The 13,974-nt window shown below is 46.4% G+C and overlaps 2 protein-coding genes across 2 annotated transcripts; both read right to left on the reverse strand.

Moving 5' to 3' along the window:
- Positions 1-712: 712 nt before the first annotated feature.
- Positions 713-7,664, reverse strand: SELENOS (selenoprotein S). The gene is made up of 6 exons (XM_035554850.2): positions 7,544-7,664; positions 6,940-7,077; positions 5,250-5,356; positions 3,860-3,949; positions 3,678-3,756; positions 713-1,716 (listed from the first exon to the last, which is right to left on the reverse strand). The coding sequence occupies exons 1-6, from the start codon at positions 7,626-7,628 to the stop codon at positions 1,637-1,639; spliced, it is 579 nt and encodes a 192-aa protein (XP_035410743.1). The 5' UTR covers positions 7,629-7,664; the 3' UTR covers positions 713-1,636.
- Positions 7,665-8,114: 450 nt separating this feature from the next.
- On the reverse strand, positions 8,115-13,861 carry SNRPA1 (small nuclear ribonucleoprotein polypeptide A'). The gene is made up of 9 exons (XM_035554646.2): positions 13,662-13,861; positions 13,243-13,390; positions 12,640-12,718; positions 11,668-11,714; positions 11,431-11,533; positions 10,811-10,890; positions 9,299-9,374; positions 8,805-8,898; positions 8,115-8,263 (listed from the first exon to the last, which is right to left on the reverse strand). Exons 1-9 carry the CDS (start codon positions 13,741-13,743, stop codon positions 8,205-8,207), a joined length of 768 nt encoding a protein of 255 aa, XP_035410539.1. The 5' UTR covers positions 13,744-13,861; the 3' UTR covers positions 8,115-8,204.
- Between the last annotated feature and the right edge of the window lie 113 nt (positions 13,862-13,974).

The raw sequence follows: 13,974 nt of genomic DNA on the forward strand, positions 1-13,974 counted from the left end.
TTGCTAGTCATAGGCTCTTTTCAGCCCCCCTGCAGCCCACCCCGCGAAGAAAAGGAAAGAAAAAAAAGCTTTTGTGCTGCACGGGCTGACAGCAAGGTAAGAACACACCTCAGCATCTCGCCAGGCTACTCAGGGCAGCGGGACAGCCGCGCAATGCAGCCAGGCTCTCATTTCACACCCTGAGACACCTTTAGAACAGCAAGTGGAACACGGTAAGCTCTCAGCGATCCTGAGGTGTAACCCTGATGCTGCATGGCTGAAGCTACGCGCAGTCCTGCTGCCCGGAAACAAGGCACCACACAGGTCTCAGCACAGTTCGTGGCTTCTCTTTTCCCTTTGAACATCTTGCAGCTCAAGCTGAACACGCCTGTGTAAACCCTCCTCTACAAACCATATTTGTCAGCGGCAACTTGAAAAGAAACCCTCTGCTCTGCTAAGAGCAAGTGAGTTTGATACAGATCTTCTTGATTTGGATTCAACTATATATAGCTGGAGAGTTTTACAACTATTAATCCAACCTACCCCACTTCTGAATCACTTACTAGGGGTAGGGAATGGAGAGTGTCACTTTTTAAACTTGAGGAAAATTTGATTTAGTCTTAACCTGAAGAGGGTTCTTCTAGGAATCATGATTTGGAACACAGAACAACCAAATAAAACAAAACATAAAAACAAAAAGAACCACTTTAAAAAAAAAAAACACACCAAACTATTGTTTATGGTGCTAGCCAAACGAAAATCATTTCATTTGATCTCTCATATGTTTTGCTTTACACATATATACAAAACGCTTTAGCGTTTCGCTGTATATACATTTATTGCCCTAGAACATACGCCTTCTATAGAAAAGATGCCGTAGAAAAGCACAAGATTGTAAATACTAGATTTAGGATTTGTTGGCAATTGTATTTAATATTAACTGTATCTTGTTTTTTACAAAGCAGTTGAAATTAAAAAAAAAAAAAAAAAGGAATAGCAAGAAACCCCCGTCTGCTGTCTAGCATCAGTAATCCTCACTGGTTTGTTCACCATTTCTAAGGAAAACATCATTCAAGGTAGCTTGTCACAGAGACTCTTCTAAAGTAACTGGCCTTCAGTGCAAATCCAGGGCGTTTGTCAGGTCATCTGGGTTTTGTCAAAGTCCCTCCTCCAAAAACTGAAGGTATGTGCCAATGGTAACATTCTTCCCTTCTAAAGGCCTTCCAGCCAAACACAGTAAATCCCACTACACGTCTGAGGATGGCAAATATCCGCGTTTCACGCAGGTAAACTGAGGCCTAGATCATTCACTCACCGGCTCGAGGCCAGTCTTTTGAAAGGCCAACCACAGAATCCAGCTCTCAATCACAAGTGACACATCCGGGCTGGAGACTAGGCTTCCTCACTACAGAGGGAAGAGAATGAACTGATTATACTGACTTGGTTTCTTTCTTCACCCTCTCTAAGAGAATCGGGTATTTTTCTTGTGTAGTATCGTCTGCTGTTAATATATGCAAATGATGTAAAATCTGTTTTTAAATTAACACCTGCACGAAACCACACCCCAGAGGAGTCACTGTGACATGCCAACTGTAGGCAGTCAGACAGTGGGTAGGATTAAGCCTGCTAGTGACGTGAGACACTAGGGAGGTTAGCCTCATCCACCTGCTGACGGGCCCCTGCGGCCTGGTCTCCAGGAACACGTTCCGCCTCCTTCTCCAGACAGGGGGTTATAGCCTAGAAGAACACACAAGAAAGCCACCGTATTAATACTCATCAACACACAAGTCAAAAATAAATTTCACAATTATTTGCACCTGATTTATAGTTACTGCATAGGCAGCAACTTAAGGAAAATGAAAGCAGAGAAAATATCCAGACCTGAGATGGTTTATTTCACAGGGCTAACAGTAAAAGCCATTGCAAATCATTTGTGTTTTAATTTGACCAATTCAATTAAATTAAAATTAATTGCCATTTAATTTCTCTAAATCTGCGTTAAAGCCGTAATGCTGCTCTGCAGTTGCCGTAGAGCAGGAAGAGTTCATCTGTTCTCCCAGGGCCCTACTAGTTACGGACTTACAATAATCTTTAATTCCAGTCCTGTAACGAATATTTTGAAGGTCAAAACGCAGATTCACTTATTACTACTACAAGATTTTTAAGTGAATTTGAAAAGGCAAAAGCACACAGCGATGCAAACAGATCCTTTAGTTGAGCCTTCCAATGCCATACTACAGGCAACTTCATTTTATGAGCACGCACGTGGAAAGGTACAACTTGGCAAACATATTCAGTTTGTTCTGTACAAGGCAAAGAAAAGGAAAACCAAAAGCCTTGCTAACCAAGCAGGTTTCAAAGCAGCCTGTTCCACTGAAACTTCAAGCACCACCTCCATCTTTGAAATTCGTTTTTGTTGTACGAGCTAAGTTCTGCTTTCCAGCTTAATTCGGCAGCTGAACGGCGCAGATGGTTCTTTCACTTCATCCTTAGCTAACTCATGAGAAGATCAGAGACCTCTAATTCTATAATCCGTTAAACTTAAGCAAAGATTTTGCTTAGGCTGAAATGAGGACAGGTAGCAGCTGGAAGGATGCCTCAACCTAGTTGCCCTGATCACGTTTCTCAGCACATGAAAGAACCATGCGCTAAGAATGATCACGCATTTCTCATTCCCAGTAGCAGCAAACATTCTGTGCAAGAGCTACAAAAGACATCTGACAGTATCAGACATTAGACTGCACTCATATTAAACAACCTAAGATGAATCAATCTGTAACACTCAAAGCAGAACTTTCAGCATTGAACAGTTACTGAGGTGTAGGACATATAAACGAAGGATCTTCAGGTTTGACACATTTAAATCAAGTGACTTATTCACTGCTGCACCCTAAGTGCGTTTCCCTTTTAGTCCGATACAATTGAGGTTGTCTAGGGTGATCCCTTCTGCTACGGAAATTTGTAATTAAGGTATTATAGCCAAATTAGCACTTGCAGGTATGGCAAAGGCTGTTTGGCCAAGAGGAGAGGAAGGAGAGGAGCTGCATGGCTGACCTACAGCAGTGACCCTTACAGGGAGGGTTTATGGCTACAGAAAACAGTTAATCCATCAAGATAAATTTCAGTGGTTGACAGTGAGTTCAATGAAACCACCCTATGGTGGTTTGTCAGAGCTGGCAATTGTTTTATACATCTGCGGGATTTGCATATTCAATAGGTTATTACTGTAATACCTGATTAACAAGGTCACATCTACCTTAATGAGGTGTTTCATGTCCCTGAGTCTGTACGAGAAAGTAAAATATTTTCTTCCTGCATTTAATTAGTAGTACAGGTGACTGAAAGACAGGCCAGATATTAAATGATTGAACTTTTCCAACCGTTGGGGAAGAGTCACAGAAATACTGCAAGAACCTGTATTTTTGAGTCACAACAATCTCCCTAAGTTATGGCAAAAGCATTTACAAGAAAACCGAAACACTGTCTCCCTGGGGAAAAGCACGACAGAAACTGCCTGCTAGGTTTTGTACAAAGTGTGAGCAGACCACAATGGGTAAAGCTAGAGAACTTGTTTGTAAGGTACAGTTTTGTTTCCTCCCTGAACAAGAGGGAAATTACCGGTAATCACAATGACTTCATACACAGGTAGGTAAATGCTCTGTTTCAAGCTCAAAACATCTTAAAGATTTCATACTTACCACCTCCTCTCAAAGGCTTTTTGTTTGGTTTAGATTTCGGGACTGCTGATGAGGTGGAGGCACCGGATTCTACTTCTTGCTGCTCACAAAAGTAAACGTTACTCAGAATTTAGCCAATGTGAACTTCAACTAATCTCATTACACATACATAATTGTAACCTCGTTAACAACTCAGCTGTTACCTGACTCAGTTTCAGGTTTCCTTTGTAACTTTTTCCTTCTTGCATGCTTTCCCACATTGCTATCTTCTGCCTTCGCTTCTCTTCTTCAAGCTAGGAGACAAATTGAGGATACGTAAGACAAAGATTTTAGAACTAAGAGAATTGCCCGTGCTACGGGAACAGCTACAACGGACTCATCAGAACCCAGCGGGTCTGTCTTTACCCGATGCAGTACCTCAGCTTTGTGAACGCCCAAATCTTCCCAACAACAGAACAGCAACCCCCTCTTCCCCAGTACACACAAGACTGCGTCTGCAGCTTCTTTTGACCCCTTCATGCTTAAAAATATTTTGGAAGTAAAACAGAACTAAGTCTATAAAAAGTACTGAGCAAAGAATATTGCATCTGATGGCCATTTGAAGCACAACGGGGGGTTCTACGGCAGAAAACGTGCTTTTTTAAATGAACAAGCCAGCTACATATTTACATCCCAATATACACTATCAAAGGTTCTCCCTTCTCTCTTCTGAAGTAATTAATCCAAAAAAATCAATAAATTCATAGTTAGGACAGACTGCCTTCCTCTCAACAAGCAGGAAGAAAACAAGACAGCTGACCCATCCAGTCAAACAAAACCAAGTTCCCCAAGTCCAAGTACATTAGGCCCAGATTTTCTAAACAGTGGCTATTTTCTCCCACACTATGACTTTTCTTTTAACTGCCAGCATTTCTCACAGTATCAGCTATAAATTGAAACCTGAATGTAGTTGACTGCAAAAGCAAAAATAGAAGAAGAACCGGGATTAACGAGCAATATTTTTGCTGTGTTGATCACATCCACTTTTCTGCACCGCCCCAGATAGCAATACGCTATCTGTCACTACCTCAGACTGTAGCTCCAAACACTAAATTACAGCAATGTTGTGCTAAACTACGTTTCAAAGAACTCGTATTTTCCACTAAGAGCAGAAAACACACGTATGTTTAATCTAAAACTCCAGCAGATCCCCTCCAGCCATTCACGGTGCACATAACTACGTTTCTGTAGGTACAGACTTACCTCTCAAAAAAAATACCAATCAAACAAATAATAAAAGCCCAAGGTGCTCCAGACACACAAATACTGGCGGAGAATCAAGCGTCCCAGAGATTGATCGGTCCAAGAACAAGCAGAATACTAAACATATCAATAGTTTGAATGAGCGTCAGGACCTCAGGCTGACACAGCACGCAGACACACGCCTGGTGACAAGGGCCAGGTGACGAAAGGGGAAGAAACCCCACCATCTACCGCAGAGAGAACGAGTCTCCTGTCCTTCCGGCAACTAGCACGGTATAAACCTTTCTACAACAGCAGCGAAGTACCTGATGACAAGTTTAGGAGCTAAGGAAAGGAGTGCTCTCCGGTTACCTGTCTTTGTTTTTCTTTGTATCTTTCTGCTTGTGCATTCAACTCCTCTTGCATCCTGAGGCGTGCTGCTGCCAAAGCTTCCTGCCTCCTTACCACCAGGTCGGGCTCTAGGAAATTGCAAAAGGGTTTGCAAAGCAGTTCGAAATAAATTCTAAATGGTATCCTCAAAGGGTGGTAACAAGGAAAGGCTCGCATCCCTTGCCACAACAGTTTTGCAGAAAATCACAGCTCAAGTCCAGTTTGCAGCTTATCTTTCACAGTAATTCATACGCTGATTTAAATCTCATAATATTTGAATCTTTTTAGAGCAATACTTCAATGGGCTTTTAATGAATACAGACACCCATGTAACGAACCCATAAAAATTAAAATTCAAGCTTCTAGAATATTTGCTTCTATTTCTGAAGGATTTGTTTGACACAAATGATTTCAGAAATATCATCCAGGCTTCGCAGGGATTCCATTTTTACCCAGAGAGCTTGTTTTATGCAGAAGCATAGGGCAACCAGCCCACGTTCACTCCTACTCCTTCTGGCAATCGGTCCTGCTGGTTGGATTATGGCAGCGGGGCACTGGCAGATTTAATCTGCTCCGTCAGCGGAGAAATTACTCACAAATGTCAAACATATCCCAACAGAAAACTCGCAGTCTCGGAAAATCTACACCGAGTAACCTGGCTGGCCTTTAGAAGAGGTCAAGAGAAAAATGCTATCCAAAACAGAGGCAACCATTACTCTTTTTTATTTCCCATAGCTGAAGTACCTCCACGTTTGTTCGTCCCCTTCTACGTTTGTAACTACCCAATGATGAGCGTAAAAGAACTTTTGGTAGTTTCAGGAATTTCATTGTATAGGCAGTTCCGGCAATTAAATCAAGATCCAACTATGACTACAAAAAAACGCCAGTAGGGTAAGGACAAGTGAGTAACATTTTCTGAGGTCACACGAACTGCCATGCCAGCACACCAGAGGGATCGGTGCCAAGCACTTTTCCTTCAGCAGACATACAAGCACAGCCCGCGCTTTACCGCAGCAGGTCTTGGAGTGGGGCAGGATCACGACTGCGTAAGGTTTTCAACCTTTGCCACACTGCAGAAGGCAACGCGCACAGGAGGCGGCTACACCCCAAATGTACATAATCGCAATGGAGTCAGGACTGCGAAGGAATAACTCAAAGGAGAGGAACGATGAATATTGATTAAAAGGTCCCTCCTCCAGTATTTCCGTTTGGGTGTTTTGTTTTTCTTTGAGAATTCTGGAAGTTTTTTTGACAGATAAATGGCCACAACTCACCTGAAGCACGTGGCTCTCTAATCTCCTGCACTGTCAGACCAGCCATTCCCTTGTGCTGCAGAGCCCTGCTCCTTCCCTCCTGACCACATTGCTTCCTAACACAACCCCACCACAACACAGACTTTTGAAAGCATTTCTTGTTCCCCCCCCCCCAGTCTCTTCAGCAAGAAGATCTACACGCATCCTTAACGGCCACCCTGAGTACCCCTCACAGTTAAAATCCCCCAGAGCGGAATCTCTTTCTGCTGTCATTAAGCAAGATCCTGCCTGTGTGGAGCCCAACAGCTGTCAGCCACCCCATAGCGACTGAGGAGTGCAGCAGGAACCTGGAGGCTGACAACCACACCTCAGCACCACCGTCGTACACAGCCCCGAGGAGCACGCGAGGCTTTACTGACCAATATCTGCTGCATCAACCGCTCCTGACCGGCCGCCCGGCCTGGCGGCCAGGCTTTGGGATATCTTCTGGACGATGACATAGACGGCGACGCAGGCCAGAAGGATGTACCAGCCGTAGTTGGACAGCAGCGAGCCCACTGCGATGGATGGCGACGAGGCGTGGGTTAGGGCGGGCTGCCTGCCGCCACCAGCCACACACCCCTCCCGCCCCTTAACTTCCCAAGCCCAGGCTCCAGACCCCGGTTTCCCTCACGCCCCAAGCTCCGGGCCCTGCTCCCCTCACACCCCCTGCCTCAACCCCAGCTCCCCTCACGGCCCGGGCTCCGGGCCCGGTTCCCCTCCTGACCCACCCCCAGCCCCAGCTCCCCTCACAGCCCCCTCCTCAGGCCCGCTTCTCCCCCCGGCCCCAAGCTCCGGCCCCAGCTCCCCTCACACGCCCAGGCCCGGTTCTCCCCCCAGCTCCAGGCCCCAGCCCCGGTTCCCGTCACACCCCCAGGCCCCAGCTCCCCTCACACCCCAGGCCCAGCCCTAGGCCCCCGTTCCCCTCAGGCCCAGGCCCAGCCCCAGCCCCCCTCACAGCCCCTCCTCGGGCCCGGCTCCTACCCGCGTGCCGCAGCAGCTCGGCGCCGCCCCCGCCCCGCTCCAGCTCCGTTCCGCCATCCCCGGCCCCGCCGCCCCCCAGCTCCATCGCCCCGCTCCCCGCCGCCACCGCCCCCTCTTCCTCCTCCTCCTCCCGGCCGGGCGCCGCCCCGCCAATCACCGCCCGCCCCGTGCCCCGCCCGCTGGGCGAGCGGGGAGCCAATGGGGTTAAGGAAACTCCGCCACCCGGGCCAATAGCGGGGCGACAGAGTGGAACAAGGGCGAGATGAGAACGGCGAGGGCCAATGGGGGCGCAACAGCAGCGGGCGGTGCCGCCTTCCATAAGGCCCGCCCCCCCGTTCCCCATATAAGGTCTGGCCACGCCCACCCGCCCCTCGATGGGCCGCCCCCGGTCTCTGACCACGCCCCTACCCGCGAAGGACCGCCCCTCCCGCTCATGGTTACGCCCCCATTCCCCCCAGACCACGCCCCCTTATCCTAGGACTCGCCCCCAGGCCCCGCCTCCCTTATCCCAGGCCACGCCCCCATGCCCCCAGGCCACGCCCCCCGGCAGCAGCAGCTCAGCACCAGCGGCCCCCGGCCCCGCTCCTTTATTGGGGGGTGACCGCGGCGCAGAACCCCCGGCACGGCCCCAAGGGAAGCCCCCGGCGGCGCCGGCCCCCCGCTAGGAGCCGTTGGGGACGGCGTCTTCCTCCATCTCCTCCTCGGCGTCCTCGGCCGGCCCTGGGGGAGACAGGGGGGGTTCAGCGGGGTGTATAACAACGCGTAATGGTGCAGAGTGTTAACAAACGCCCCCAAATAAGGTTGATGGCAGGGGGGTCTCAGCTGCAGGTAATGAGCGGTGGTGGCAGCCTGCAGCTAGGGGGTGTCTGCTCGTGGTCACAAAGACCCCCCGGGGGACGCCCAGAGACCCCCCCGGGGGACGCCCAAAATCCTGGGATCATTGTTCTTTAAACGACTGGGACGAACTGCTTGGAGGCAGCCGATAAGGCTAAGCGCTTACAGCCGACACCGCGGCACCTCGCTGCTCCCCACGAGACCCTGTGCCAGTTCTGAACCCCACGCTGGCAGCCAGGCGGCTCCCCCGCTCGCCGCAGAGCCTTAGGGACGATCCCCGCTCATTCCGGCCATCAAATTATGGGGGTTTTTAAAGAGTTTTTTTTCCAACCCTCTCACTATTTGCCCCTTCCGACTTAAAGCACTTGCTGAGCACTTAAGACACGTAGGTTCTGTTTGGAAACCGGAAGTAGAAGCAGAGCGTGACCTGGTTTTCGCTCCCTGCCGGGTATCTGACCAGCCTGCAGCAAGCCTTTCAGCCTCTCCACTTCAGCCAAAGTCGAGGCATTTGCTATGGCAGTCTGAAAAACAGACAAAAGAACACGATGAACCTTCACACGCAGCACGTCAGTCTGTTTAAAATAAACATACCAAGTTTCCTTCCCGCCTAAGCGGAGCTAAGCTTTTACATACTAGAAGGTTCTAGATATGACAAAGCACGAACTTACTTCCTCCCTTATTAAACAAGCTGTTCTACTCTGGGAGAACTCTAAGCTCAGGACAAAGTTTCAGTTAAAACCTCAAAAAAACAGGTATGCCATAGAAGAAAACTTACCGGAAAAGCACCTACAGCAAACAGGACGTACTGTTCTATTCATCTGAGCAGAGTCAGATGTTGCCAGGAAAAGAAAACATTTTTTGTTTGGATTCACAGTTTTTCTCCTCCATTTTTGTCCCCGTGTGCTGTCCTGCCATACCTACCTTAATTGCCTCGACGTCACCTGGGGAGGGCCCAGTTTTCTTTTTGTCCGTCGGCAGACCTGCGCCTGGATTGAAGCTTCAAAGAAAAAGAAAAAAGTAAAGTATCATTACACCCTGTGAGGAGCACGTGCTTCTCTTACTTCCAAACCAGGTTTGGAAGCATTTCATTCAATCAAGTGTAGTATCTTATCTTTGTTAACAAACTGATACAGTGAATTGCCTCCTTCAGAAACACCAGCAACTTGTCCTCAGGGTCCCGCCCCCCCTCCCACCTTTCATCTGCTCATAACGAGAGGCAGGGCATAATTTATCAAGTATTTGACAAGAGCTACTCGATTTGGATGTTGTTGAACACTCCGTTTTGTCCGTCGCCGTTACAAAAGCAGGGTGGATAAATACAGAGTAAATGAAATGGGGGTTTCCTTTTCTTACACACCTAATGTGCCATTGTGGCAGCCTGTGTTAAAGCCTGCGCTACTCTAGGTGCAATCTTAAACTTCTGCTTTTCAGAGTTACCTGGTTTAAGGAAAAAAAAGAAAAAAAACAAACTTTTGTAGTCTGTGAAAATGGGAGTTACTGACTAAGCAGCAGGAAAGAATTTCCTGAAATGCTCCTCAGAAACCTGCAGCTTCTTCTGCAGCTATAGGGAGATTTTCTTTGTATGTTTATCAAACTATTGAGATCACTGATTTACCTGTTCTAAAACTACCAGACCTGAACCCCCCCCCCTTTTTTTTTTTTATACTTACAATCCTTAGTGAAAGTCCACCTGTTACAGTTTTAGATGCCAAATACATTTGAGATACTTTTGTTACTTAGCTATGAATTTGGAAACGCTGTTGCCAGGCGTGATCTGAATTCTGTTTTCCAAACAACTCAATGAAAAATTAAACAAAAAGAAGGCCAGGTTACACAGGGCCCTGGACAACCTGATCTGGTGGGTGGCATCCCTGCCCACGGCAGGAGGGTTGGAACAAGATGATATTTAAGGTCCCTTCCAACCTGAGCCATTCTATGACGTACCATTTAAGAATTTAACTAAATAAGCATATATTTTTATATTAAAATATACCTTAAAATATATTATTTATATATTTTATATTAAACTAAATGTTTTCATCTGCATTTATCCTCCTAGTTAAAACAGGTTCTACTGTTTAGAGTCCCTAGAAAAACACAAGATTTTTCAGTTACCGATCAGCTAGAGAGTGGAAAAATAAATGTACAAACAAACAATGGCCGCCTCTTTGCGGTAAAGTAACAGAGGGGGGGAAAAAAAGGTTTCCTGCTTGTTGATGTAAATGAATCCACCCTGACCAAAGATCTCTTTCAGAAGTGTTTCTGAGCTGTATTCACCACCATCCAAAACTCAGCCAGAAGTGCCTTGTGGAATCACCCTACCAAAGTTAAGCCATCCTGCCAATAACGGCTGTTTCAGTGTAGTGCGTAATGCCGCACACAAAGTGGTGTTTCTGAAGGAGAACGCCAGCGTAAATTTATTTTTCATCTTACGTTTTTGTTCTCCTGGCAATATCCTTTGCAAGCTGTGCACCCCGTTTGCCCTTGAACATTTTCTCTGCCTCCTGTCGCTCCTACAGCGATACCACACACACAAAGTTAATTTAGGAACATTGCATTTTGCAAAGTTGCTGTCTTTGCAAAGAAAGATGCTTTGGCTCATCTTCATCAGCGAACATTGGCACACGGAGAGCAGACGTAACAACAAGCACACAAACACTGTCCAAACGCTCAGACTCAAGGCGTATCAGCCTAACGCTCTGAAAAACAACAACTCTCCCACACTGCATCTTCACTGAGAACAGAGGGCTCCGCTGTGATTTCTCAATCCTTTCTCCAGATCTCTTTCTACCAACAAAACTAGCCAGCCAGAAGAGAATCAGACTAAACAAACGATGGCAGTAAAACATAGTTAAATGTAATTAAGCAGACTAGATTCTTAACAGAATGAAATCATAAAAGAAAGCAAAGCACATGTTTTAAAGCCACTTAGATTCATAGTTTAATACAATTTACAAATATGGCAAAAAGCTTGCTCTTGCCACTAAAGTTTCAAGAACGTAACAAGAAAAAAGGTCTTCATCGTGTGCTGAATCAGAAGAGAGTAGACTTACTTTGAGTTTTACTTTCTGAAAATCCAGTACTCTGACTTGAGGAACTTTGTGGATTACATACAGTCTGTAATGCTTCTTATTTGTTACAGGGTTCCTTAAAATGCTACAAAGTAAATAAAGGTTACAAAGAGGTACTTAATATGAAATATATTAAAATAAGATATATCTATATTCAAATATAGATATAAATTCAGAGGAAAAACACAAAAAGTAACTTCTCTCTTCAAGATTACATACCTCAGGTACGTCAATGATTTAATACTTGATAATGGATCCAGTTCACCCTACATAATGGGAACACAGAAACAATCTTGAATGCATTTAATAAGAATCCAATATTTGAAAACAAACTTCTTAAACTTCTACCAGTCTTTATAAGTTACTGCTTCAGAGTCAGGATAATCTCACGTTCATTTCAAGCTTATTTTTTTTTTTTGAAAATTTAGGCAAATAGCATTTGTACTGTGGCAAATGACTGCAGTAAGTCAATGAAGTTTCGAGTACTACTACTATACGCAATTTAAGGCGGCCAACTGAGCCAAAAGTTTTGATTTCTACTATGGAAAAGATACGTTCCAGAAACAGGTGGAAAAAAGAGCAACGAAGCAAGTTTCATTTTTAACAAATGAATTAAGAATAAGAAAATTGCAAGTAGACCTGCTGGTATTAAATCTGCTCAAATGTTACATAAAGGATTCAAATCTGCTCAACTTTTACACATAACACCACTAACAAAACCAATAAGGTTGCACTCAGGCTCTTGGCTTATGAATTAAATAATTCAAATGGAGAATATTAGATGCACTTGTGTTTTCCAGTTCTGAATAAGTGACCAAAAAGAAGTTTTAAAAGAGAATTTTCATACAGTTTTTAAGAACAGAGACTGTTTGTTCAGTCCAATATTGGACCTAACAGTATTTAATTTCAAAGTAATTAGATCACCTTTGTGAATGCTCCTCACTAGACTCTCACATGTGTTTTAGAAATCAATTAGAATTACTACAGCTATTTTAACAGGAAACCCACCCAAACTTTTTGACTGCTGTTCCACTGCATGCTGCAAATTATGTTAATTAAACCATACACACCGACATACACACCACACTACCAAATTCACATGGTATTTCTCTAAATAAAAAGGTTAATTAGAAAGACGACAAAACCACACAACTTAGTCCTGTTTGGATTTATTCTGCATCAGTAGCTTACCAATTCGGCAATGTTATTGTTGGTAAGAACGAGCTCCGTGAGGCTGGGCAGAGCCTGCTCAAGTCCCTCACCGATCCGACTGAAGAAGAACAAAAATCCAAAGGTTTAACTTAGGCTGGAAATTAGCAATGACGAAGACACGCAAATATGAAAATATAGAGCTTCTCTCTTAAAGATAACCAAGTCTGACACTGGCACAAGTTTGGGTTGGCATCAGCTACAAGACTTTTTCTAATCAAAGCAGCATAAAATACCAGCTGGCACTGAAAGAGCATTAGATGCGTGATATGAGTTACATTCATTCAACTGCAGGTATCCCTGTTTGCCTGTTCTTTATGGGGATGGTAAATGAACTCCAAAGATTCTAGCCAAGTTCCAGACTCTGTATGTCACTGTCCTGTCTGAAAAGTGAAGACTGATCAGGGACAAATTTTTTCAATGAACAAAGCAAGCAAGCTGAACAGGTCTTATACAGTATTCACTACCATTTTTTTCCCCACAAAACAAACACTTCTACAACTACCCTGTACTGACAGATGCACAGATGCTTCTCTTCCCAAGAGCACCTTCCTCTGCCCCAGGGTCCCAAACTCAACCACTCACCAAATCCTGTTGTTATTCATCAGGAGAGTTTTCAGCCTCCTCAGCAGGGGGAACCCGTCCAGCTTGCGGATCTCGTTGTCAGAGAAATCGATCGCATCGAACTGGTCCAAAGTGGCGCCTAAATTCTCGATAACAGGGATTTTATAGCCTGCGGGAGAAAAAGTAAGGCATGGATTAGAGGGTGGCTACAGAAGAGTAAATCACAGCGAAAAACAGGGCCTCGGGGAGATGCCTGGACATAGGGATTGCTAAAAAAGCCTACAGGGCGCCTTTACCCCGCTCCCGCACAGAATAAAGCCTCCAACAGCCCCCGCAGCCTCCCCAGAGGCCAAAAAAACGAGTCCCTGGGCCCCAAACCAGTCCCCACAGCGCCGGGCCCAGCTCCCCCCCGGGGCCCAGCTCCCCCCTCAGCCCCGCACCGCGCAGGTCGAGCTCTCGGTCCCGGACGGCGTTGGTGTACTGCGCCGCCTGCTCGATCAGCTCCGCCGTGAGCTTCACCATCCCGCCGGGCCGTGCTAGGCCGCACCAGGCCGAGGCGTGCCGAGCCTCCCCGCGCCGTGCCGAGCCGCGCCGAGCCCGCCCCGCTCCGCCAGGCCCCGCAGCCGAGCGCCGAGCAGGCGCCGCCCGCCCCCCTTCTTCTCCGCCCCTCGGCTCCTCCTCCGCGAAATGGCGGCCGGGGAGGGCGAGGGGAAGGCGGGAAGAGCGTGGTGGTGGTCGCTTTTAGGTTCAGCT

This window comes from Cygnus atratus, chromosome 11, assembly GCF_013377495.2.
Source record: "Cygnus atratus isolate AKBS03 ecotype Queensland, Australia chromosome 11, CAtr_DNAZoo_HiC_assembly, whole genome shotgun sequence".
In the NCBI taxonomy this organism is placed as follows: domain Eukaryota; kingdom Metazoa; phylum Chordata; class Aves; order Anseriformes; family Anatidae; genus Cygnus; species Cygnus atratus.